The 25502-nt window shown below is 39.0% G+C and overlaps 1 protein-coding gene across 1 annotated transcript; it reads right to left on the reverse strand.

Moving 5' to 3' along the window:
• Positions 1 to 1657: 1657 nt before the first annotated feature.
• On the reverse strand, positions 1658 to 5788 carry NDUFA4 (NDUFA4 mitochondrial complex associated). The gene is made up of 4 exons (XM_033074390.1): positions 5381 to 5788; positions 4677 to 4765; positions 4308 to 4368; positions 1658 to 1874 (listed from the first exon to the last, which is right to left on the reverse strand). Exons 1-4 carry the CDS (start codon positions 5423 to 5425, stop codon positions 1818 to 1820), a joined length of 252 nt encoding a protein of 83 aa, XP_032930281.1. The 5' UTR covers positions 5426 to 5788; the 3' UTR covers positions 1658 to 1817.
• Between the last annotated feature and the right edge of the window lie 19714 nt (positions 5789 to 25502).

The following is a 25502-nucleotide window of genomic DNA, read 5'->3' on the forward strand; positions in this document are numbered from 1 at the left end:
TGGCAAATAATGGTGACTATTGTCCACTACATTTAGCATAGTATATATATATCCCTAAAAGAAAAAGGAGGAAGTGTTCTCTCAGGATAATGACCTCTAGAATAATTAAACTTAGAACACTTTAAGTTTTATGTGTTTTTAGGAACAAGTATGCTGTAATGGGCAAAGACAAGTAACATTGAATTAATTACCTTTTGTTTTCTAGTCTATCTGTATTTAAAGATTTAAAGAGCTTAAGCACTTGTTAAATATATTTGAAATATGCATTGAAGTGCTTTTGTTAAGAAAAGACACGAGCCCATGCTTTCGTCAGCTGCGCACAAAAGGAATAACCTTGTCTCACCTAAGAATCGGATTTACTTCCTGGATATTGGTTTTAATCTCCAGAGAATCTGTATTTGAAGAGATAAAATTCAAACTGCTAGGTACCAAGTTACAAAGCACACTACCCATTTTTACACAACATACTTTTAAAACTGAATGAAAGTATTGCAACAGAACATTCTGTTTGGATCCAGAGAGGAACCATTCCCCAAGGACACCTATAGGCTTTGCCCACCACTGTAATCATCTCATGTCATAACACACATTTTTCTTATCCAGACTTCAAGAGCGACTTTCAAGCAAATGTAAACTGTGAGTGAATCCACCGGTTCAGTACATAATGAAAGGACAATCTGAACTGCTACCAAATAAGCTATATCATTTTATCTACAAGTTTTTCCATATAAAATATAAAGTCTTTGCAAATATCCCTTATTTTACAATTATCACAGAATATTCTTTCTTCTCCAAGCTCATGCTGCTTGATTCGACTTTATTACTTGTAATAGTTGCTATAGTTATCTGCATTCTTGGAGTCAACTTTAAGCAGAGAGTATCAAGACAAGAACAGCTGTGCTCTGTCAGATAGTCCAGAATTAATACCCCTTATCCAAGGAAGGGCCAGATGTTCACAGTAACGCACAAAGAACCTACCATAAGTTACAGACTTGCAAAGATATTTTCTTTTTGTCTTCCCATATCAAGACTCAGCCAAGTACTAAAGTGTAAGCTTTTGTCCTCTCTAAAAGCTATTTTTGTTCTTACATATGAAGAGCTAATTATTTCCCACAACCTGTACCATCTTCTGCTACGTGCTTCCCTTTCTTAAAACTGATCCACAGAAAATCTTGAGAATGTTTGTAGAATTTTATTTTTAAATATTGAAAGTTGTCTATTTATAAAAAAAAAACCCAGCTTAACTTGAAGAGAAAAAAAGAAAGAAAAAACCAAAACCTTTTTGAGAGCTCAGTCTGTTTTTTTCCTTCCCCCCAGCAACATATGGCAACATCTGCTCCCTCCCTGATGGATAATGACTTGTTGGCATTAACTTTTCTGCAAACAAAACCCCTTAAAGTGGCAAGTAGATAAATTCAGGTGCAATTAAAAAAATATATATGCACACATATAAATACATGCTTTCAAGTTCTAGAAGTTTGGTATAACTGCGTGAGCACACAGTTATTTTTCTGAAATCAACACACTGAGCATAAAGCCCAACACAACTTTGCTTTCTTGTTGAGGAAACATGAACTGACTTTTGCTTACTGACAAACCACACAGCAGAAACTGCTAATAGGATACTGTCATTTTGCAAAATCAAAGAGCAGACATGTCAAGTTTTAAATGTTTATTAAGCCTCGTCAAAACAGTTTCAAACATGATCTAGTGCTGTGTGAGGCAGATTTCATTATTTCCTGGATGATTAAGCATGACACTTGTGCGGATGGCTTATGGAAGACCTTTCTGTGCAGCTTATGGACATGAGTGTGTTTTTAGAAGTCAGGACGATCCTTTTTGAGTCTACTGTAGTCCATATTAATCGAGACAAACTAGGAAAGAGAAAGGAAAAAAATATTAAGAAGCTTGACTACACATTTTCCGTATTTACTAAAAGTATGCATCACTGAACTCATGTCAAGAACTGAAATTATATTTTGAGTCTGTGAACTGGGCACTATTAAATAAATAAAAACTTTTGATAAGCAGTAACTTTTTAATATTAATTCTACACCCAGTATTAGAAGCTCTGCATTTAAAATGAGGCAATGGTTGTGTCTTTCACTAGAGAAAACCCACAGTGCCCCTTCTTAACGTCCAGAATTAGAAGTCCATTCAGAGCAACTTTTTACAGCAGTGCTGAGTTTATCCATTTTGCTCAAAAACCTATGGCTTCTGTATACTGAAGGCAAAAGCCAGGTTGCCAAGTGGCACAAAGCACAGTGTCTGTGAACAGACAGTGACACAAAGGAACATTCAGGGCACCGCTACGAAAGGCCAGTTTGGTTTAAGTAGCTGCATCTAGAACTGCCAAGGATGTCAAGGAGGAACTGAAGTCAGAACAGATCCTCTTACACGCTCAGTTTATACTACTATAATTGGATCCTGTTGCAAGCAATCCAGAACAACTCAAAAAGTGACGAGGGACAATGAGTCTACAGACTAACTGCATATTTTGGCATCCCAGTCTGACTTGACATCAATCATCTGACAGTAGAGTTTCTCTTAAAAAAACAAAAGGATGAAAAACATGTTAACTACTAGTTTGATTATTTCTACATACATGCAATTTTAAAATTTTTTATACTTCCTTAAAGAAAACACAACAGCCTACAGCATGTTCAAATTACAGTTTTCTGTGCAACTCCTACAGTAATGCTCAGGTCGTCAACTCTTTTCTTTGAAAAAGACTGAGGAAGTTAATATGACAAAGAGAAGTTTACAATAGAAAAAAAATCTCATCAAAACCTGAAACTTGCAAAATGAGCTTTTTACTAAAAAGTCACCCTAAAATCAGAGTATATATCCTTTTCATTTCCCACAGGGCAGATTTGGAAAAAAACGTGCCCAATGATACTCACACCCAAATATGGCAATCCCTGAGGCTGTGCTTGCATGTTACGGCAGAAGGAGAATGCTACACAAGTCATGCACTCTTTAAAAGAATTTCTGCTGTGCACTATGCAGGATTTGCCAAGTTTAGATATTTACAAACCAGCAACATTCCAGAACTGGCAATGAAAACAAAGAATGAAATGTTCTTCCCGGACTTTTAAGGGAACCACAATCTGTTTTATTTTGGAAGTGTGGGATTTTTCTACTTATTTCAATGATTGGAATAGTAGTATATGGTATCAAACAAGACACTAGCTTTGAAAACACAGTAGGTTTGCTTTTTTGGTAGCTTGAGAATGATATTAAAATATTTGTAACAGCAGTCTACTAACACAGCACTTCTGTAAAGCATGATTAAAACATGATGCATGTCCAGAGAAGGGGAATGAAGCAGGTGAAGGGTACAGAGAGTAAGTCATATGATGAGTGTCTGAGGGAGTTGTTGCTGTTCAGCCTTGAGAACAGGAAGCTCAGGGGAGACTGTAACTCTCTACAACTCCCTGAAAAGAGGCTGTAGCCAGGTAGGGGTTAGCCTCTTCTCCCAGGCAACCACCAACAGGATGAGAGGACAAAACCTCAAGCTGCATCAGGGGAGGTTTAGGTTGGACATCAGGAAGAGTTTCTTCACTGGAAGGATTGTCATACATTGAAACAGATTGGGTGGGGATGGATTCACCATCTCTGGAAGTGTGGAAGAAATGACTAAACATGGCCCTTAGTGCCATCATCTAATTGACAACATGGTGTTCAGTCAAAAGTTGAACTCAATAATCTTAAAAGTCTTTTCCAATGTAAATTATTCTACGATTTTACGATTTCCATAAACTAACAAATGTTTTAGACATCTTTGCACACTTCCTCATTAGTTCAATGAATTTAGTTGGATATCAGCTAAATAACATTTCTATTGCATCAAGTTACTTACAATATTGTCTTGTTCTCAAAAAATCAACTGCAGACCTGAACTCATGGTTATGTTAAACAACGACATTTTCCTGCAGTGCTTCTCATGAGTAAAGACCAACAGCTTAGAGCTTAAGAAACTGTAGTTCAGATCTTCTGGGGTTCTGTTCTTCTCACTGTAGTTTATTTCTGAGTATTATTAGCCAGTAAATTCTTCCTTTCATTTACAGTTCCACTTTTCCTTACAGTGCAATAAATATGACTCCTTTCATACAGACTCCTTTCACCCCATTATCAACTATCCTTAAGAGAGTTTGAAACCTCAAACTCAGCCATCTCTGCTCAGAGTTCTAGAGACAAAAAGAATACATTATTCTTCCACTACTTTCCCATATAATCAAAGACTCTAAAGCAGTAGGCTACACCTGTAATATGATGCTTCCTGAAAATCTCATTTCTCATTTTACCTTGTACTGGTCACTGGGAGACAATTTGTTCCAAGGTTCTGGGTTATTTTTCTTGTCCCAGCTATTGAGAGAAACACGAGATGTGAGAGAATATTAACGCTATCTTCAAAATTTAAAAAAAAAAATCATATATAGAATGTGGTTATTAGGACATGGAGTCACACATCCAAGCAAGTTTCCACAGAACAAGGCACCGTCCTTTGTCAGCATGGTAAACAAAGAGATCTCCAAATCAAGGAAACCTCCACACATTTGATGTCAGCTGATACTGGATCAAGACATTAAGGCCTCCAGGAACATAAAAATCAAAGCAGTGAAGTGTAAAATATGCAGCAAGAGGACTGGCAGTGGGGATTACTGAATACATACCTGACATCAGGGTTGAACATGGCCAAACGCATGAGGTATAGGCCTGCACCAACACCTCCAGATCCAATGATCACAAACAGAGGGATCAACTGGAACAGCAACACAAAAAAATTAAGTATTAATATTGCAAATATTGATACATCACACTTCTGATTGCAACTACAGCAAACCAAAGAACAATATTACAGACTTTGAGCAACAAATGTGTGGCCCTCTAGACCCCTGGCATAAGTTCCCTGTTTGCAGGACATCCCTGGGGTCATTAAGGAACCAGCAGCTACGAAGAGGCAGGTACGAAAAAAGGTAAATCCAGAAAAACCAAAACCAAAACCAAACCAAGAATTTCGTCACGTCGTGTTTTTTGAGACAGACAATCCTCCCTTCACTGCCAAAACAGCGCCTTACCGTCTGTACTTAAAGAACAAACCAAAATCATTAGAATGGGAGCGTAGGGGCAAATTGATGGGCAAGAATAACAGAAGGGCCAACTCAAGCCTTGCAGCACAAGCAAGGCCGCAGAAACCGGTGGAAAGAAGGGACCTGGCCGTGTCTGCTCGACCAGCTCCGGGCGGTCCAGCGGCCGAACATGCACAGGAATAACAATAGACGGAAGGGCGAGGAGGAGGCGAGCGGCGCGGCCGGGGCACCGAGCGGCGGCAGACAAGGGCGGGCGCAGGGCCGGGTACTCGGGCTCAGGTACTCACGGCCGGGTGCTTCTTCGCGTGGGTGAGGATAGTGCCTAGCACCATGGCGCCGGGGTGGTGGTGGCGGATCGGTGGCGAGTGCAGGCGAAGATGTCGCTATCTGCAGGCTCCGCAGCGCTGCCCCCTCCTTCAATCACCGAGCCCCAATGTCACCGAGGACCCCGCCGCGGCAGGTGCCGCCGCCGCAGCCCGGATGTAGCAGCTCCGGCGTTCGCCTGCTCGCCCTCCGCCGCCGCGCGCCGGCCGCCGCCCCGCCGCGCCGCCCCGCGCCCTCCCCGCCGCGCTCCCCGGCCTGCGCGGCCCCCGCGTGAGCGCGGCCCCGTCCCGCCGGCAGCGCGGGCACCGCGGGCGGCAGCAGGCACCGGCCCGGGCACCCCGGGCAGCCGGGCAGCGCCGCCACACCCCGCCCGCTGCCGCGCGGGCAGCGCCTGCGCCAGGGCTGCCCGGCCGGGCAGGGCCCCGGAGCCGCCGCCGTCGGGCTCGGAGGGCCGCCCGCGCGCTGTCCCCCGCACAGAACGGGCCGGGCTGGAAGGGACCTCAGTGGGTCAGCTCCCCTGGGCAGGGTCATCGTAGAGCACATGGCATAAGATTGCATCTCGACGGTTCTGGAATATCTCTCCTGAGAGAAACTCCCCAACCTCTCTGGACAATCTGTTCCAGTGTGCAGTCAACTGCACAGTAAAGAAATTTTTCCTCGTATTCAGGTGAAACTTCCTGTGCATCAGTTTCTGCTCGTTGCTTTACATCCCATTGCTTGGCGCTACCAAGGAGAGCCTGGCTCCATCCTCTTGACATCCCTTGTAGATATCAATAAAGTTCCCTTTCAGTCATTCGCTTTCGAGGCTGAACAGGCCCAGCTCTCCCATCCTTTCTTCTTAAGAGAGATACTCGCCTAATTGTCCTCCTTAACCCTCCACAGGAGAGTTCCAGGAGCTACCTGTGTTGTACTGAGGAGCCCAGAGCTGGACACAGCGCTCCAGCTGCAGCACTCACCAGGGCTGAGTGAAGGCAGGATCATCTTCCCCAACCTGCTGGCAATGCTCTTCTAGTGCACCCCAGGTCTCCTTGGCCACATGGGCACGCTGCTGGCTCATGGACAGCTTCTTGTCCACCAGGACTTTTTTGGTGCTGCCCTCACACCAGCGAGGAGGTGCTGCCTCAGAGCCACAGGGCCGAGCCCGCCTTGCCGAGAGGCGCCTGCCGCCTCCCTGTGCCATCGGGCGGCTGGGAAGGTGTGACAGCAGTGCACATCCGTGTCTGCCTGTGGCTGCCTTCACTGCACAGGCCTGAGCAATCACCAACCTGCATTAAAACTCTAAGGGGTGGTTTAACGCTGAGGCCAAAGAGTAGAAAATTTCATTGTCCCGAAAAGGATACAGGGAACTTAGATCATAGAACTTCCAACTTAATTCTTTTGCTACGGTCAGGTTGGCAAAAGATGGGTGCATACAGGGCATTGAGGCAGCCCTCTGATTTTCAAAAGTGCTTTATAATGATATATTACATGTAAGTGATTCTGTCTACTCCACCTGGAGTACTGCATCCAGCTCTGGGGTCCCCATTACAGGAGAGACATGGACTTGCTGGAGCAAGCCTGGAGGAGGCCACAGAAGTGATCAGGATGATGGAGGAAAGGCTGAGAGTTGAGGTTGTTCAGCCTGGAATAGAGAAGAGTTATGGGGTGACCCATTTGCAGCCTTCCAGTACGGGGAGGGAGCCTACAAGAAAGCAGGAGTGAGACTTATTTACAAAGGCATGTTGAGATAGGACCTGTGGCTCTAAACTTAGAGAGGGTAGGAAGAAATTCTTAACTTACAGGGTAGTGAGGCACAGGAACAGATTGTCCAGAGAAGTTGTAGATGCCCCATCCCTGCAAGGATCAAGGCCAGGTAGGATGGGCCTATGAGCAACCTGGTCTAGTGGAAGGTACCCCTGGTGGGAGTTGCATCTAAATGACCTTTGAGGTCCCTTCCAACCTGATCCATTTTCTGATACTATTACATTTTAGCCAAGGTTGCTTTAATTATTTAAATATGGCTTGAATTTAATTATTTTTTCTTGTAATATAATTTTAAATTGGCAACATGGGTATTTATTGTCTGGTACTGTGTCCAAGTGCTGTCCTATTTTTTTCTCCATTACTATCTATCTTATACAGACTTGGGAACCTAATGACTATATTTGGATAGTATCATCAGCCACTCTGAGGTGTGATTTCTTTCACAAAATGTAGCCCAAAAGGTAAATTTGTCCCCAGTCATTAAAAAATTCATTATTAGGTAAAGGGAATATCATGCTACTAACCTAAGACAAAAATAGTTCTTTTTGTAGGTAAGAAGCAAAAGAACTTTGGATGAATGCTCTTAGTTTCTGTAAGTATATAACAAAGTAAAATTCTGAAGTAAAAGATAACAAAGTGGCAGAGAATATATATATTGAGGCAAATTAATGTCTTCTGTTTCACTCCGTAGTTCCCCAGACTGGCTTTTACTTATTTTAAACCATTGTCTCAAATTGTCTCTGTTATGATAAATCCTAGGAAAAAAACCCCATTCATTGCATATCATTAAAAAATTAATTTTTTCCCAGATTGCCAGATCCAGTTTAACCTGAGTAACAGCTAAGTTCAGTAATTTGTAAAGATGCATTTAATATCATTGGGTGGCACAAGAAAAAAATAGTTATAGCAATGTTTTCTTTGGAGCAATGCAATCCTATTGCTTGTCTCCTTCATTTGTTTCAAAGTTGATAAACAGAAACAAAAAGCATAGTTAGTGTGATCCAGGAGTCTGTTAACTGTTCCAGTATTCATTATGTCATGAAGACAGTAATTTTCCATTTTTTTAAATGGAAAGAACAATTTGCTTATGTTAAAACTATGAAAAATGATACTATTGCTGCTATTTTTCTATAGAAGAGAAATATGTGAAACCTCTAAGAGTAAGTTGGAAGGTTACAGTGCTCACCTTCTAGTAGAGTAGTTGAACTTTTCACCATATACCTGGATTGCAGGAGATGCCAGTTGCTTAAGCAGCTGCAGGAAAACCAGGCAGCAACTAAAGGGTAGATGGATAGCCAGAAACCATGTGGGGCTGCTCCGCAAAACTCTACTCAGACAAACAGTCTGCTTCCTTATGCACAGCCAACATACGGCTAAGTGAAAAAATTTGGAGAATACAAGTATCCTACACTACTAAGGGAAGATCATCAGAGGTACATTATTTCCACTAGGCTATGTCTTGGGCACATATTTTTAGGAAAGACATAATGATTTTTATATGCTTCTCAGTGTATTTTTTTTTTGCAATGATTTATAGTTTTTGCTGTCTTGTGCTTTTATGAATTTAGAGAGGTGTAGTACCTGATCAATTTGAAGAATTTGTCATGCATTTCATGGGCTTTCATAAATTTTTGTCATTTTGTACATCAGCTTTTATTGCCTGGATCTGGATGGCTCAGATGTTTTGTTGTTCGTATACATTCCTTACTATTTATAACAATTGGAATTTTGTATATGGGAATGAATTTTGCAGACAAAAAAAATTAAAGTTTGAAAACAATCAGAAATCAGATTTTTTCATTCTGTTTTGAAAATTGCAAGCTAATATTTTTTAATTTCACACAATACAGCATTGCTAAAAATGCAACCCCTTGCTTGCATCACTTGACAAAATTCTGAGTATAAACTCAAAGTACCTCATGGCATCTTGATGATGGATTCATGGTTCTGAAAAATACCTACTCAGCTGCCAAGTTTGAGTGCTTGTACTATGCTACTATGCTACAGTTATATAAATTGTCTGGGTTAATTTACAGTAATGCTGTCAATATATTTGCCATACTTGAAGACTAACAATTTTCTGTAACTTATCAATCCATTTCCAGAAATACAGTAAACACTGGATAAAGGTAGATAATTTTGCCACACTCTTTTCTTTCTCACGTAGCTACTTAAGCTGAAACTAAACACATTTATTCCCTCTTAAGGTTTGGTGCATTTCTGTTCACACCTGACTATTAAATTTATGATCCTTTAGTTAGATATGTTGCTTCCATTAATTTGAGTAAAGATATTTTTGTATAGGTTTCTGCTTTTTAAATTAAATGCATGGAATATGAATGCACAAATCCTTCAGATATTTTTGCAAGATTTTGTGATGAACCAGTCCATTAAGAACTCAGAGCTAGACTTGCAGTAGTGCTCAGCACAAGAAAAATCAAGTCCTCAGGTTATTCTGATGCTTTGTCATTTATTTTTTCCTCTTGTCTTTTCTTCTCCTGTATAGCCTTACCTCATGGCTTCTATGTCTCACTATCCCTCTTTGATTTTTACTGTAGTACCTTGTTCCTGTCCTTAGGCTCATTTGAGCATTTGATTTCAGAAACTTTTCTTCTATTCCAGATGCTTTGTTTTAGTTTTTGGTGGCCTTCCTGTTTCTAAAGTCTTAATTCCTCAAACCTTACCTTGTCTATATGAATTGATTCATAGAAATCTGCAGATTTCTAATCTGTTCAACATCAAGTATGGTATGCCTCTTTTTTTCTTTTTTTTTTCAATTTAAGTACTGATTTTAGCCACAAACAAATATAAAATATAATCAGGTAAGATCTCCTGAAGAACAAGAATCAGAAGTCATAATAAAATCAGGTTATTTGAAAAATTGAACTCTTAAGGTTTGACAAAGTCAGTTCATTTAAAAAAAACCAACTAAAGGAACAGACAAAATTATAGTCAATTTGAAGTTGCATATTTTACTTGGAGGAAAACAGGAAAGAAAGATGAGTAGATTTAGAGATGTTCCAACTGGTCGTTGATCAAGAAACTAAATTCATTGTGAGTTGTCCTATAGAATCAGGACATTTCTCTGTTAATTGAAACAATGTCCAAACTGAGGATTTTCTGTGGGTCTCACCAGATTTGGTAAAAAGGCAAGAACTTTTAAAAACAGTTCTTAGCAGAGAAAAGAAATTATCGAAGACCAAACTATATTAAAAAACCTCAAAAAAGATGTTAAAATGTAAAGCATAGCTTACATGCAACAAATACACAGGGATTTTTTGTGATTTTATTTTATTTTACTGTTTCTATTTTATTTTTACTGTCTGTTCCCTCTGTTGTACATCCTTGTATTCCTTTGTCTGCACTTAGCAGTAGGCAATGGCAGAACAGGATATATGTGTGCAGATCTCTGCCAAGCACGTAGGAGTAGTTACACCTTCCTTAACATCTGACTTATATTTGGTTCTAACTCTGTGAAATGGAGTGGCTGCATATTCTATTCTTGTATCCCTGGTTTAATGGCTGTAATAGGGGCACTAACATTTCAATATAACAGCTTGTGATAAAACTTTCCATTAAGTGGAAACATTGCAACTGTTAAAAAAAAAAAAAAAAAAAGCCTTAAGGATTTCATAATGTTATAGAGAAAAAAATTAGAAAGAAAAATAGAAAGAAAAAAGTTAAGATTAGAAATCAGATTTTTTAAAATCTGCAACAAAAATATGTCTAGCATTAAGAAACTGTGTTGAAAGGAAGTAAACTACTGGAAATTTGAAAACTAACAGCACAATGGCTATAACAAAGAAGAAATTAAAAATTAATAGTACTGAAATGTATAGTTGGAAATATTCTACTTCTCTCATTTATATCAGTCAAAAATATACATTGATAAAGGTTCCTGTCTCCATATATTCATTAAAAGTGCACAATAAAGGACATGGCACAAGCATAACAACCGAGAACCAATTAATTGTGATCTCTGTCCCTGCTTACTTTCTCGGTTCAAAATAGCAAATGAAAACAACTGGTGTTTATATTTAAAATATAGTTTAAGTTATGTAATGTGCCAAAACTTAGGATGCAGAAATACATGCCCCACACAGCTTTCACCCAACTGGATGGCTTCAATCTGACCAGAAGACCTCAAGAAGTTACTGGAACAAATACCCCCAAAAATATGCTGATCCAGTGCCCTTTTACAGATAATCTCTTTCATGGAATTGCACCCATAAATGGTATTTCCCTCTAAGCTGCTCTTGTGTGTGATTTTAAAAACCATCTGAACTCCACAAATAAAATATAAGTTTAATGCATCAATAGGAATTCAAAATCTTCACTAAAAATGTAAGCAGGACTGGTACCTCAAACTGGTTTTAACTAGATGCTGCTTCAACTATTCAGCAACAACTTACTGGAGACAAATTAAAGGTGCTTCCGTTTCTAATGCCTGTAATTGTCTCAAGGCTTTTGAGCTTTCATCTTAATAAAGGAGGTTTAAATATGTTTTTTAGTTTCTGCTATGGAGTAAGGAGAAACACACTTGAATAATAGTTCAGGACCATTCTGTGTCGTTTCTTTTACCTATATTGGAGAAGAAATAGATGGTTCTTATGAGTCCTCTGCTCTGATGTTCAAAATTTAAGCTAGCCTTTGGTTAATGGTTTTTTTGCACATAGTATTAGCAAAATATACTCGCATCTCAGCTGATTTTTTTTTTTTTGTTTTTTTTAAATGCTGGAAATCTATACCTACTGAGACAAGTCATGGATTTCCAGGTCTGGTGTGACAGAGTCACACTAATAAAAACAATCATATTTCATCATCTATTGGCTTTATAAAATTTATAAAAATTTTGATCAGGGTTTGCTCTTTGATTAAAACTGTTCTCCTTTGCCAGAAAATAATAGTTTGGTCTTGACAGCCTTACCCAGAACATATTGCTGCTTTGGAGAAACCGCTGCAGCTGCCACAGGAGTGACTCAAGCGGACAATCCGGGAACAGAGCTGCTTACAGGCAGCTTCTGAAATGTAGAAATACACACACACATTAAAAGTATAATTGACTGTGCAACAGGAATGATACATGAGACCTCACATTCACTATACATTCCAAATATTAAAGAGAACAATATAGTAATAACAAAGAAACATGAAAACTGTTTATAGTCTTATTGCTATGGCACTATCTGCAAAAGCTGTGCCAACAAAAGATTATGCAGTTAGAAAAGTAAAAATAGATTTTGTATTCTAATTTATTTTTCTGTATTTTTTAATGCCATGGAGATAGCTGGTATATCAATGGAACCACAATTTGTAGAAAGAATAAGGCTTCTAAATCTAACAGTTTCAATAAGCCAAAACTTGTTCTCATTTACGACAGCAATAGAGCCTTTAGAGGACAAAATGAGACATAATTCTGATCAAGCTATTTTCCACAAACCTAGGCTGGAGAAAAATCTCATCTGTCTTCCACTAACAAGAGCTGTATGCTTTTGTTTTCTTTATGGAAAGGGTAACAAGGGATTCTTGAGATTTATGAACAGGACAGATATTGCTATTTTGGAAGTAAGGATGTTATTCATGTACATTCATTATTTGCCTCCCTTTTCTGCTGCAGTGTTTAGAAGAAGGTTAGTATTTGTGAAGTCGAAAGGATTACTGAACAGAAATTGCAAAAGAATGTTTTTCAGGTAGTTGAGAAATCCAGTATATTTTATGCATCACAGCAAGAAGAGATGCATCATTCCAGCTGCTAATACCAAATGACAATATTACTACTGATTACTGATTACTTTAGGAGTCTTTGCATCATATTGCAGATCCTGGCACTGTTGGGTAACACAGAGCCATCTGAGAAGGATGGCTGTGGAGTATGTTTTGCACATGTCTCAATGAATACCAGTGCACTGGGGGTAATACATTCCACAGAAGTTTAGAAATGCAAAAGTTAGGACTTTAGTTTAAGCGAGTCTTGCATCTGAAATCTGTAGAAAGATATGGGTGGTTCCCAGAGGCAATCTAAGCTAGAGCTAGAATAAATCACTCTTTCAGGATGTCATATTTGGCCTTTGCCAAAATCACTGGAGATAAAAGGTGATGCACAGGGATAGACTTCAGCTGCATTTGAGAAGGTTTTTCTGGGTGAATCTCATGCTTACATTACCCTTCAGAGCAAAACCAAGATATCTGCAGTATCCTGATATGAACCTGGGAAGACTTGGAGTTCTTGTGCAGAACATTTAATAATATCTGTTTCTTGCTATTTTCATATGGTTCATGCTGTGCAAAAACATTAGTCTTGGGGTTCCTCCTATGAGGGCTATGACATCAGGGCAAGGGCTGATAAGTTTTGTAAGTGGCCTGATTTTGCAGACAGTGGCATATAACTGGGGATAAGCAATTGGTATGTTAGCAGTGGTTTAAACCTTTTTGTGGCTTTGCCAGATGAGGTATAATTCAGACATAAACAAAATTGGCATGGGAGGGCAGTGACATGTTCTTGTAAAGAAACTGAACCATGGTTGTTTTTCAATATCTCAAATTATCATTTGTTTGATTCGTTAGTATTTTATGCAGATAATTTCTAGCATAGCTGAATGTCAAATCTAGCTTGTCTCCTTTCTGTCTCTCTCTGTTTGGGAGAAGGGAGATAGACCATGTTTCAGCCTGGATACAGATTAAAGTGCTGCATCCACACATTTTGAAGAACATTTTTTGTCTATGCTTTTGTCTAGATAAGTACAAAACTCAATGCATGAAAGTAATTGTTCTGGTTATTCTTGAGTTTTACTTACTCTTTTTTGACACTTCTACTTGGTTAAAAATTGTATGATGTACCACTTATCGAGAAGTAGTATTCCCATGCTATCCTTTCTTTAAATACAGCTTCATTTCAATGTGGGGAATTGTATTATTATATTTTTGAGAAAAGGATAATAACGTGCTTTGATGTGGGACTGAGCTCATCCTTCTCCTTTGAATAATGTATATATAGCATATCTGTAAGATTCACATTGTGTGATTGCATGAAATATATAACTGCAATCAGACTTCAGAGCAGGAATTTTTTTGAACAGTAGACTCCTGACTGAAATGAAAATTATGTGAAGGGAAAAAGTACAGCATGTCTTGATATTTCTTCTTATGTGTACTAAGACATCAAAATTTTTCTTTGAGAACTGGCAGAACATAAGAGTTAGCATATTTAATTAAAAAGGAGTTTCATGGCATATTTTCTTTTTTTTTTTTTTTTTCCTGTGAAAGGCTGTTTTCTCCTTACATTACACAAGAAATCAAATTAAAGACAACAGAATGTTTTGTTTGCTTGCTTGCTGTTTTCAGAACATACTTGGTCCAAAATAGTTGACTCCTGTCTTTCACTAACCTATCTGTCTGACAAACTTACAAGTTTGTATACTTTGAGATGTTACTCCATTGATGCTGTCTTTGCCCATCTGTTTCTCCACTTTGGGACTTGCCCTAAACAAACACCTCTTTCAGTTTACTATCCTATGTACAGGGACATGAGCAGAACAGTAGCACTTATTTGAAAGAGCTGTCTTAACAAAAACATGTACTCCTAAAGTATTCAAGCACCCAATACTCTTGTCTTTTCTCCGTGGAATCCAGAACAGATGCAGATAAAATGAATAAATTTTAAAGCTGGTGTCTTCTGCAAGCATAATTTAAACTGCTGGAGCTATGAAAGGTAATAACATTGTCAAAAATACAGGGATATATTTACACAACCTCTTCACAGCAGAATCATTGCTAATTACAAAAAAAAAAAAAAAAATTCTGCAAGAGGCCAGTCTGGAGATGAACTATTTTTTTTTAAACTAAAATAAGTAAGTCCATACAAGAACAATCTGTCTAATCAAACTTGAATTCAATATATGTACTTGTTGGGAAAAACAAAAAATTGAAAATTAAAAAAAATTTAAATAACTTGTGATTTTAAAATCAGAACATCCCAGTGCTATGAGTCTTAAGAGAAGTAATCTACATTGCATTTTTAAAGAAACAAATCGGTATTATAGGAATTTTTGCTCCCTCTCTCTACCTCTCTGTTCTCCTATTTGATTTGGAAGGGGAGATAGAATGATTTTCACTGTTGCATTTTTTTTTAATTGATTTGCTGGAATACAGTTTCATGACTGCAGAATCTGGAAGAGAAAGAAGAGTCATTTTAGGAGCAACAGAAAAGACTCTGCACTGTGGATTCCACAAATCATTTTTCTTTAGAGCCACCTTGAGTCACAGAATACAAATAAACAATAGTGAGAATACAGACAGGTATGCTTTTATTACATGGAACAGTAAAGGATGTAATGAATTGTTTAGGCCAAAGTAGCACAGTTGTTTTAATTCACAGTAAGCTGAAAGTGCTTCTTGGAGATGGTTTTATCCATCCTTTGGCCTTGGATACTCATGTTTCAGCACCAGTTCACATAAGGCTGTGCAAAAGCGATGAACAAAAAGGTTTTCTCTGGACCAGTTCCAGGTCAGTGCTATTTACATGTGTATAGGATGTAACTGCAGATAACATGCAGGAGAAGTGAATGGGAGGTGGCGATGGGGTCGTGTTGTCTCACTCCAAGCCTGACTGGAGCTGCCAGGGGCTGTGTCACTCCTGATGTGACATGGGCTGCTCTCGAGCTGGGCACTCATGGCTGCTTCCCTCTCTCCCTCTTGTTCCTGACCCTGTGTCCTTGTCCCTGGCTTGCACTGGATCACTTGGTGTTAGAATCACAGGGCTTCTTGGTAGGGTAGGTGTCTGTCAGATCAGAAACTGGCTCAGTATATGGTTTGATAATTGCAAAATTTGGTATAAGTAAATGGGAGGGGGTGATAAGGGTGTGTTGTGAGAATGGAATATGGCAGACTTCATATGAAACTGCACTCTGCTATCATTGGGACTAAGAAGACATCTTTGTGGCTGATCATTCTCATTAAAAAAAAAAAGAGTATTAATCATGCCAGTGTAATTGAAAACGATATTTTAATTTTTACAGCATTTCTCAAGTCTGAGAAATAATTAAAGCAATCCAGAAATCAATTCCATTCCCTATAATTGTCACAGTTACTAAATCTGTATAACATAAAAATGATCTTTGCTATAGGATGATATCTAGCATACACAGTAAATTCACGAATACAAGCCGCACGGAGTATAAGCCGCATATCCGGTGTGTTGGCAACATTGATGTCTTTGTCAATAAATAAGCCGCACCCGGAATATTAGCCGCACTTTAGTTCGCCGCGAACTTTCACAAAGTCGTCATTTAGTAACACAATCGCGGGATTGCCAGGGTTTACTGGCTTACGTCCGACCTCGGAAACATTGTTTCCAAGTGAAAAAAGACACACCCTTTATTTATAAGCCGAAAAAGACAGGAACAATAGTGTGGTCATTTTGCGAGCATTCCCAATGGATCCGCGTTGCCTTTAAACAGCCGCTCAGCCACACGGGCAGGCAGCTGAGCTCCGAGCGGAGCCACATCTCCGTGCTGGCACAGGAGCGGCCGCTCTGGCCCTTGCGGCCCCGCGGGGGGAGCGGCTGTTGTAGCCCCCGCAGCCCCGCGGGCGAGCGGCCGTTGTAGCCCTCGCAGCCCCGCGGGGGGAGCGGCCGTTGTAGCCCTCGCGGCCCGCGGGCCGAGCGGCCATTTTAGCCCTCGCAGCCCCGCGGGGTGAGCAGCCGTTGTAGCCCTCGCGGCCCCGCAGGGCAAGCGGCCGTTGTAGCCCTCTCCCTGCGAGCCAAGTGGCCGTTCTACCCCTCTCCCTGCGGGCTGAGCGGCTCCCCCAGCCCTCTCCCTGCGAGCCGATCGCCCACTTCATCCCTCTCCCTGCGGGGAGAGAGGCTCCCCCAGCCCTCTCCCTGCGAGCCCAGCCAGCCCCGTAGCCGCACAAGACTGAAAACACTTTAAAAACTACAGAGAAATATCACACACTTTTATCGAACTGCCGAGGTAACTCACCGAGGTAACTCATCCCGATAACAACCCCCGCCCCTCAGTAACGCCGCCATCCACAGGCAGGCAATAAGCTGTTCTCTGATTGGTTCATCATCGGAACAACGGCAAACCATGGATTTCAAACTGTTTCGGCTCGGGACTGGACTGGTATGATACTAGGTAAGGGCAGATATCACATTTTTGTTCATAGATCAGCCGCACCCAAATATTAGCCGCACTTCCGGGTTTCCACCAAAATTTTTGTCTAATTACTGCGGCTTGTATTAGTGAAATTACTGTAATTATCTTCATGGAAGAATCGAGTAGAATCTTATTGGTAGTCTTGTCCAGGGTTGGGACTGGAGATGTTCAAGTCTCTTCAGGATTTCTGCTTTATACAATTATAGTATAGCTTTTATTTTTTATACAATTATTGTATAGCTTTATACAATTATAGTGGGTCCCCCCCCCCCCCCCAAACCCTTTAAAACTGCATACTGCAAGCTAATTTCGAATAAGAAAAAATAAGTTTATTTTTTACATCAAATGGGTCATCTCTCTTAATGCCTGGTTCAAGCAATATGACAGTGTGGAAGAAAGTCTGAGTTTTTTTTCAGAAGTTCTGCAGCTGCAGGATTTCATCACAGTTCTCAAGAAAAACTTGGGACCAACTTGTAAAAATATTATTTATAATAAAATCGTTGCTATTATTATTAGAGTAATATTTCTTATACATTTGCATGCATTTATACACTATTATTTCTTAAACATTTACACCCTGAGAGTTTTATTCCACAGTAGCACATAAAACAGAATTACATAGAGACTTCTGAAGGTCCTGCTCTAGCATGGACTGTTAGGGGGACTCTGCCATCACTTAGGAAGGTAAAATCTCTTTCTCTTTCACCTTCCCAGATCTATTTTCAGGAACTTGTGCTTCTTGCCAAGCAACTGATGGTCGCAAGCCGTAAGAGTGGCCTTCACTGTAATCTATTTTCTCCCCAGCCCCCGAATGAGATCAGATCTATCAGTTCTTGCTGTGTTTTCCAGGCAAGGCGCCGGTAACTTTGCCATATGCCACCAGCAGGGAACCTTAACAAAGACATGTCTTGGCGATTGCTTTTCCTTTTTAAAAGACAAAGAAAACTGTATATATATCTAGATGAAGGGGACCTCTAGCATAACTAAATGTCTTTTCTTTTGCAATAAATTTGATCTTAAATCAGCTCAAATTCTTAAAATACAATTTTTCAAGAAAAAAACCTACACAATTTGGCAGAACCAGATTCAAAACAGATTAGATGCTATAAAATGTTACAGTAAAAGACATCTTCTGTGTTTGTGAAACATTGTGCTAATGAGTGATATAATGAATATTAGAAAAAGCAGCAAATTGATTCCTAAATGTCACAATTACATTTTAACAGAGAACATTAAAAGCAGTTATTTCCTTCCTTGATTGCTTAGAGGTTTTATTATTTCATTATAATTTATCATACAAATCCAAACCAATCAGCTTCTTTGTTTACAGATAATAAATAGATAGAATTTAAAAGGAAGCTATAGAAACCGCTTCAGTAGAATTTATTTTATAACAATTCACAAAGATTTTTGTCAGAACAACTGAAGCATTTTTTGTCCTCGGCAAGACCAAAACAAGATTGTATTGGAAAAGCTTTATGTGAGAAGGGCCATTGGCACTCACATTCAAAGTAATTATTCTTGTAAAATTAATTAACTTTTTTTTTTAATCCAAGCCTTTAGAATACTTCCCATTAGTAACAGCAGGTCTGTGCTTTTTATGTTCATTGTGGCAGATGTTCTTTACATCCCAGATTTCCTCAGAACAACAGAATGGTTTGATGGATGAAAGACTACATCTGGAAAAAGTGTATCAGTCAGCATCATTAAAAGCCTGAGCCAGAGCCCACTGAAATCAGTGGGAATCACTGGCTTATGTTCACATTTTTCATATCTTGTTAAGAGGGAGTAAGTCTTGATTATTAAAAAAGAATGGAATTACATTCTTTACTTGTATTGCACATAATTTCTTTCTCCAACAGGGGAGAAGAAAAAGGTTGTATTGGCAGAATAATCTGTCATGGCACTTACAGATAGCTAGGCTTGGGATCCCATGAGACTTTCAGGTTTGCACAGTAAGTACCAGCTGGCAAACACCCTTGGGGAGTCTGCAAAGGCTCCTAAGACCTGCTGGGAAGGTGTAACTGGCTGTGGTGGACCAGTACTACTGACAAAAGGGAAGAACATTTAAGCAAACAAGGAAGCTAAAGACTCAGGTTTGCATGACAGCATTTTGGCCAGGTCAGGGTTAATTTTTGAAGCAGCCAGGAGGAAGTATGGCTAGGATGTGAAGGTTATTCTGTAACACCTCACATAATTTTCCAGAGACTGTGGAAGGGTCTCACTTTCAGGTTGGGGGAGTATGGTGTGGTCAGCTTGGGCTCCGTGGTGAACATTTTCCATGTGAACCACTCATCTCTCTCGTACAAGTTTTTATTAATATTGTTGCTGTTACTGTTAATTTTCTTGTTTCATTCTTGTTTCCAGTAAATTGTTCTTATCCCAACCCATGATCTTTCCTTCTTGTGTGTCCAATTCCCATTTCCAAGGATAGTTCAAGGAATTAAATTCTAGTGGGCATGTAAGCTACTGGATGACACTATACTGGAATTGCAGCATTAGTGTTTATCACCTGTTGAAAAGGAAGAGGAAATATAAAAGGAAGCTGAAATTACTTTTCAGCAAAGTTAGGGAGAATACTACAAACAGGAAGGAATCCTTCAAATTGTATTTAAAACAAGAAAATAAAAAGTAACATAAGCTTTAATTTATTAAATGTCATAATATGATCAATTTGGCAGAATGGGAAAATAATTTGAGAATCAACAAGATAAAAGCATCAAAATTACTAATAAAATATATTTGAAACAGAAAAAAAAAAAAAGCCAGCATTCATTGGCCCAACCTGTAGTTTGTATGAAATGTACTCAGTGAGATGAATTTTCTCCATCAGTATTTTCTATGAAAAAGAAATGAAGGTTCTCCCATGCTAAAGTGCAGTCCTCTGCGGGGAGAGGGCTCAGTGGACAATCTGTCTCAATTTTTGAGTAATTCTGGAAGAAGCTACAAATAAAATATATATATTAAAAAAAAAAAAAGATAAAATGGTCTGATAAAATATATAGAAACCAGCTCTATCACAAAAATTCTGAAAGAGTTCAGGTGTAAAATGGTTCAACTACTAATGCTATAAATTCTTACTTGACTGGACAGTAAATAAAATAGCAGATGAAATTCAAAAGAGAGAAAGGCAAACAAAATGAAATCCACTATAGATAATGCAAAGAAATCTGTGCCTCTGAAGACAAGAAATCCTAGTTTTGCACGTAAAATTATGAACTCTGAGTTGACTGTCCTGACTTAGGAACAAGACCTTGGGATCATGACAGTTTTATGGAAGTGCCATTTTCGTGCAGTCAATGTTCACTTCATGCCCCAGGAAAAAAAGAATCTTAAAAATCACATGAAAGAAGCAGATGACAAAAAATAGAGAACAGAAGAGAAAACATTATTATTAAACTGAATAAATGCATTATTTGCCTGCATTTCAGTGCTATCCTCTCACCACAAATAGGCTATCTATACAGATGGGAAAAGTTCATTGAAGGAAAACAAGAGGCATTCGAGGAATTGAAGTCTATCTCAGACACACTATCAGAATTGAGTTTTTCAGCTGAGATTCTTTAGCTTGGGAAAGAGATAACATGGGAGGTATAGTAGAACAGAAGCCAGCCTCAAAGCAAACAAAACAACATTTTCATGAAGAAGGTAGTAGATCTGTGGAATTCTGTGTAATAATATTGAGGTATTAAAGAACTCTACATGGGTTACAAAGGAGAATGGACAGTTCTTAGAAGAAAGACCCATTACAGGCTACTAAATGGACAAACCACAAAAGGATCAAGAAACTCACAACATTGAAAATAACTGGAAGTCAAGAAATGACTTTGTAACATCATATATACTTGCTCTGTTTCTACTTTTCTCTGTCTGTCTACTTAGGCTAGATATAGCTTAATCTGAACAAGAAAAACACCTGTATAATTTAAAATTTTCATAATACATTGTTGTTAGTATTTTTTATACAGTGTCCCAAATTATATGTATTTTTAGAACAAAAAGAACATGATTTACTGGATGAGCTTGTTGTCTGAAAGTCACAGGATAAAATTACTAATATTCCTCTTGTAGCTTTTATGTCTGGGAGCTTTAATCATGACTCAAAATTCTGCCACATCTGATATAAATCATAGACAGAAAAACAATACAATAATGGAAATACTAAGTCTGTGGTAATACACACATGGAACAAGAACCAGAAACACACACAGCTATAGCAGCATATACTTGCTATACACTTGTATAACACCTGTACAAATAAACTATGAGACAACATGAGACACAATATTCATTTGGTTGTATAAAAATTTTAGGGAGCATGGTGGTAGAAGGGTATTTGCAAGGAAAAAATGAAGCTAGTTTGCAGGTATTTACATAGAATACATTTTAAGTATGAAGGACGACTGGAAAAAAGCCCAAAAATTTGTCTGAAAATTCAACAGCAAACTAGAGGCCAATATATTGTGTTAAACAAATTTGTATTGCAAATTTCATCTGCTGTAAAGAAATGGCAGATGAAAGAAAGAGTAATCTGTGAAATGTACTGAAATCAAACTTAAGAAGTTTATTAAGTGATGTAGCAGAGGCAAATTCACCAGAAAGATAAAAAATGGAAAAGGAACATGGTAGAAGCTGAGGAGAATCATTACAATAGATATTGCAACATTAGAGCGGTATTTCTGAAGACCAGAGAAAGAGAAGACTGATGGAAATGAGTAGGGAGATAAGCCTAGACAAGAATTTTAGCTGAATGGGCAGATAGGAAAGCTGCATGTGTGGTATGTTTCACATTGAAGGTTTCAGACATGACTTCAGTAGCTGAATCTGCAGTGAGGTTTGAGTTGAGGATGATGTCCTCTGTGTGGGTATGAGTGATGGGAGTGGTCTCATAGTGGCTAAGTAGGGTAGGCATATACAGCCAGGGTAATGGTGGGAATATGTATGCAAAATATCTTTATATAGTTAGAAAGGTCTTCTACTGAACATACATACAGTTGTCTTTTACTGTTGTTTTTCACTTTTCTTGGACTCTTTTCAACATGTATACCATGTAATCAAAGACCCCCCATAATTAATTGACTGAGGCTGAGCATGACCTTAGGAATGCAAGAAATCTCTCAATGTCTGATAGGAACTTTCCCTGGCAGCGTTTGACTGCAGTAGACCTTGTAGCAGTCTGCACTTTATTTAAAAGTCTCATTGTTCAGACACCATTCATACAGAATTTTCTCCCCTTTGCAATTTAAAAAGGTAAGAACATCTGATTCAGACTTTTAATATTATTTTACCATATAATACTAGACAAAAGATATCACTGAAGGAGTTTGCTGTAATGGCCAGTTAAAGTGTAAAAGCTGTAAGATTTCTCTTTGGAAAGATATTTGAAGAGGTCGGTCTCCATACTAAGGATGATGATGTTTGGATAGACAAAAAGAGTCTGCCATTTGGATTCAGACAGGTAGGTCATGGCTTTAACTGTCTGCTCACTGACAGGAAAAAAAACAGATAAAAGATTTCATACTATTATTCTCCATTTGCAGTTGGCAGATAAGTTAGAAACAGACTTACTTGAGTTTATTCCCTACTTGAGGAAATATTGCACTTTTTCCTTTGAAAACTCACCAATTTCATTAAACTAAGAACAATTTATTTGAATGTGACTGGATTCTGTGCTGACTTGCTATTGTCCTTCTAAAGTGGTCTTTATCAAGCCACAACAAAGACCCCTTTTTTCTTAAGGCAAAAGTACAGGCAGAAGGTATTGTTTTCTTTCCTTCTCCAGCAGTTGAACCGCAGCATTGAAATGGAGATTCAGACCCCTACTCTTGCAACAGGCTGCACACTGAAGGCTTAACCTGAAGAGAACCACTGGAATACTGAGAGAATTCAAAGACCTGATGTGTTTGACATGACCTGAAATACTGAAATACTTCTAGGCATATTTTTAGGTATTATGTTAGTGATGGAGCTGCTATGACATTTTCATACTAGATAAACTATTGCAGCTCTTTACAATTTTCCACTAAAAATTATTTTTAAGATGATTTTTTGTACGTGCGTGAGGGTAGTACTTGCGGATGCTAAACTGATAATACTTAAAATCTGTTTAATGGATAGAGGAATGTCAATACAGTGCCCAGCTCCCAGCAGTGTGCCAGTAAGACCACATTTCTTCTACCAAAAAGGCAACAGAACATTTCAACATCCTTGATTTTCTGCTGAGACTAGCAAAGGCCTTGTAGAACTAAGGAGATTAGACATTCTGAAGGTTTCTTTCATTTGGAGCATGAATTCTCCCTTCTTTTTCCCTTACTTGAAATAATCTGATTCTACTAGCATCTACAAAAGGAGAATTACCTTTTAATAGATGTTTTAATAGCCAGAAATTTCCAAAGAATGATGAACAAAAGATAAACTGGTAGTTCTACTTAATTTCTGTGCTGTATGTTTTATTTACCTCTAATTACTACATTCGGAGGATTTGTTGGTAAGCCCTATCTTTGCAGTGCCCAGAAGGTTAGAGAAACAGTGAATACATTTTAGGCACTTCACAGTTCTTTTCATTTTATTGATGTGGGGTTTCTTCCTGTTGAAGAATGAGGGCAGAGTATGCAAGCTGACTACAGAAGATAACAAAGATCGTGTGCATGTTATTTTCAGAAATGAAGTGTGAATATTCCTTCGGAAGGGAAAAAAAGGAGAGGGAAAAAAAACATATTTGGGAAAGAAAAAGTAAGACACAAGGACTGAGAGGGCTTGAGTCATGGGACAGAGTACAGAGAAAAGGAGGAAGGAGCAGTTGAGGACTATGAGGTGCTAATGAGGAGCAGGGGTAGACATTAACATCTGTTTGATCACCTATTCCTACCAGAACTCTTCACATAGAGACTGGAATAATCCTAGCATTGCAGCCTGTCCCAGAGGGCTGAACTGAAAGTCAGACAGTCCATACATGTACTTTGACATTCTTATTTAAAGCATTCATAAATTCCTCCACTCTTCTACAGGGTGCTCCTCTCCCATTGTCTGTGCTGAAAGCTCTCTTTCTTCGAAGCTGTCTGCGCTGCTCAGCCTGGTCTTCTATTTGGACCAAATTTTGAGGCAGTTCTTTTTACTGTTCCTTCCTGTTACACGTGATTTGGACTGTCCTGCCAATCAACTATGTATGGGACAAGAGCAGGGGCTTGTCCATTGGCAGGGAGGAGATACAGCAGAACCTGCTGCTGCACGTTATCATGGGTCTGCAGTATCAATGAAGGCATCTGAGCCCTGCAAACTTGTCTTTTAAGACTGAAATAGTGTGCTTAGGGAAATAGCAGGATAGGGTTTGCCAGTCAAAAAGAAAAGCAAAAACATCCAGGGAATGAAAAGCTGACATACCCAACTCCCCATTGAACGGGGAAGCTGATCAGAGTTTGGAAGAAAATACTAGAGTTCATGGGCCAATAGCATATTTGGGTAGGGCTGGCAAAATCAGATTCAGGAAAAGTATTCACTATTTCCTATGTAATTCCTATGTAGCCAAAGAATTGATGGAGAAAACAGGAGCAGTCAGTGTGAACACATCAGCTATGAATGTGATAAAATGCTACGAAAGCCCCAGCAAATTTAATCACAGAATTAAAACAGAATTCACACTTACCTTTGGAATTTTCTGTCCTTCAAAAACACTCAACGTCTGAAACACAGAAAACTACTGTAGAAAGTATTTCAGCTGCATAATTATATCATATACCAACCAGCATCTCTGTGCTCTATTTAAAAACTTACACACCACCAACAAGCTACCCATCTTTGCAATGCCAGGAGTTTTGGCTCTGGTACATGCAGCACTATGCTAAATGTAGCACAGGCTCTGGCCACAGAAACATCCTTACCAAACTTTATGTCCCTTCCACTCTTCATCATAATAGGGAAGATGTGAACTAATGTCTTTACAAGCAATTCCATGGGTGAAGGTATGGGTGTTAATGTCTTTGAAATGGATATTCATGTCTCTACTAACTTTAAGCAGTGGCAGGTTTGTTACAGAGCCTAGACAGCCTGGCTCCTGAAACGGGAAAGTGGGAGTTTCTGAACTTTGGGCAGCAGGTTTGTTACAGAGCCCAGTTTGACTCCTGACTCAGACAAGTTGGTCTGCACAAGCCTGCGGTAAAATGACAGGTTCAAGGGGGGGATATGTGATAGG

This window comes from Catharus ustulatus, chromosome 1 (assembly GCF_009819885.2).
Source record: "Catharus ustulatus isolate bCatUst1 chromosome 1, bCatUst1.pri.v2, whole genome shotgun sequence".
NCBI lineage: Eukaryota > Metazoa > Chordata > Aves > Passeriformes > Turdidae > Catharus > Catharus ustulatus.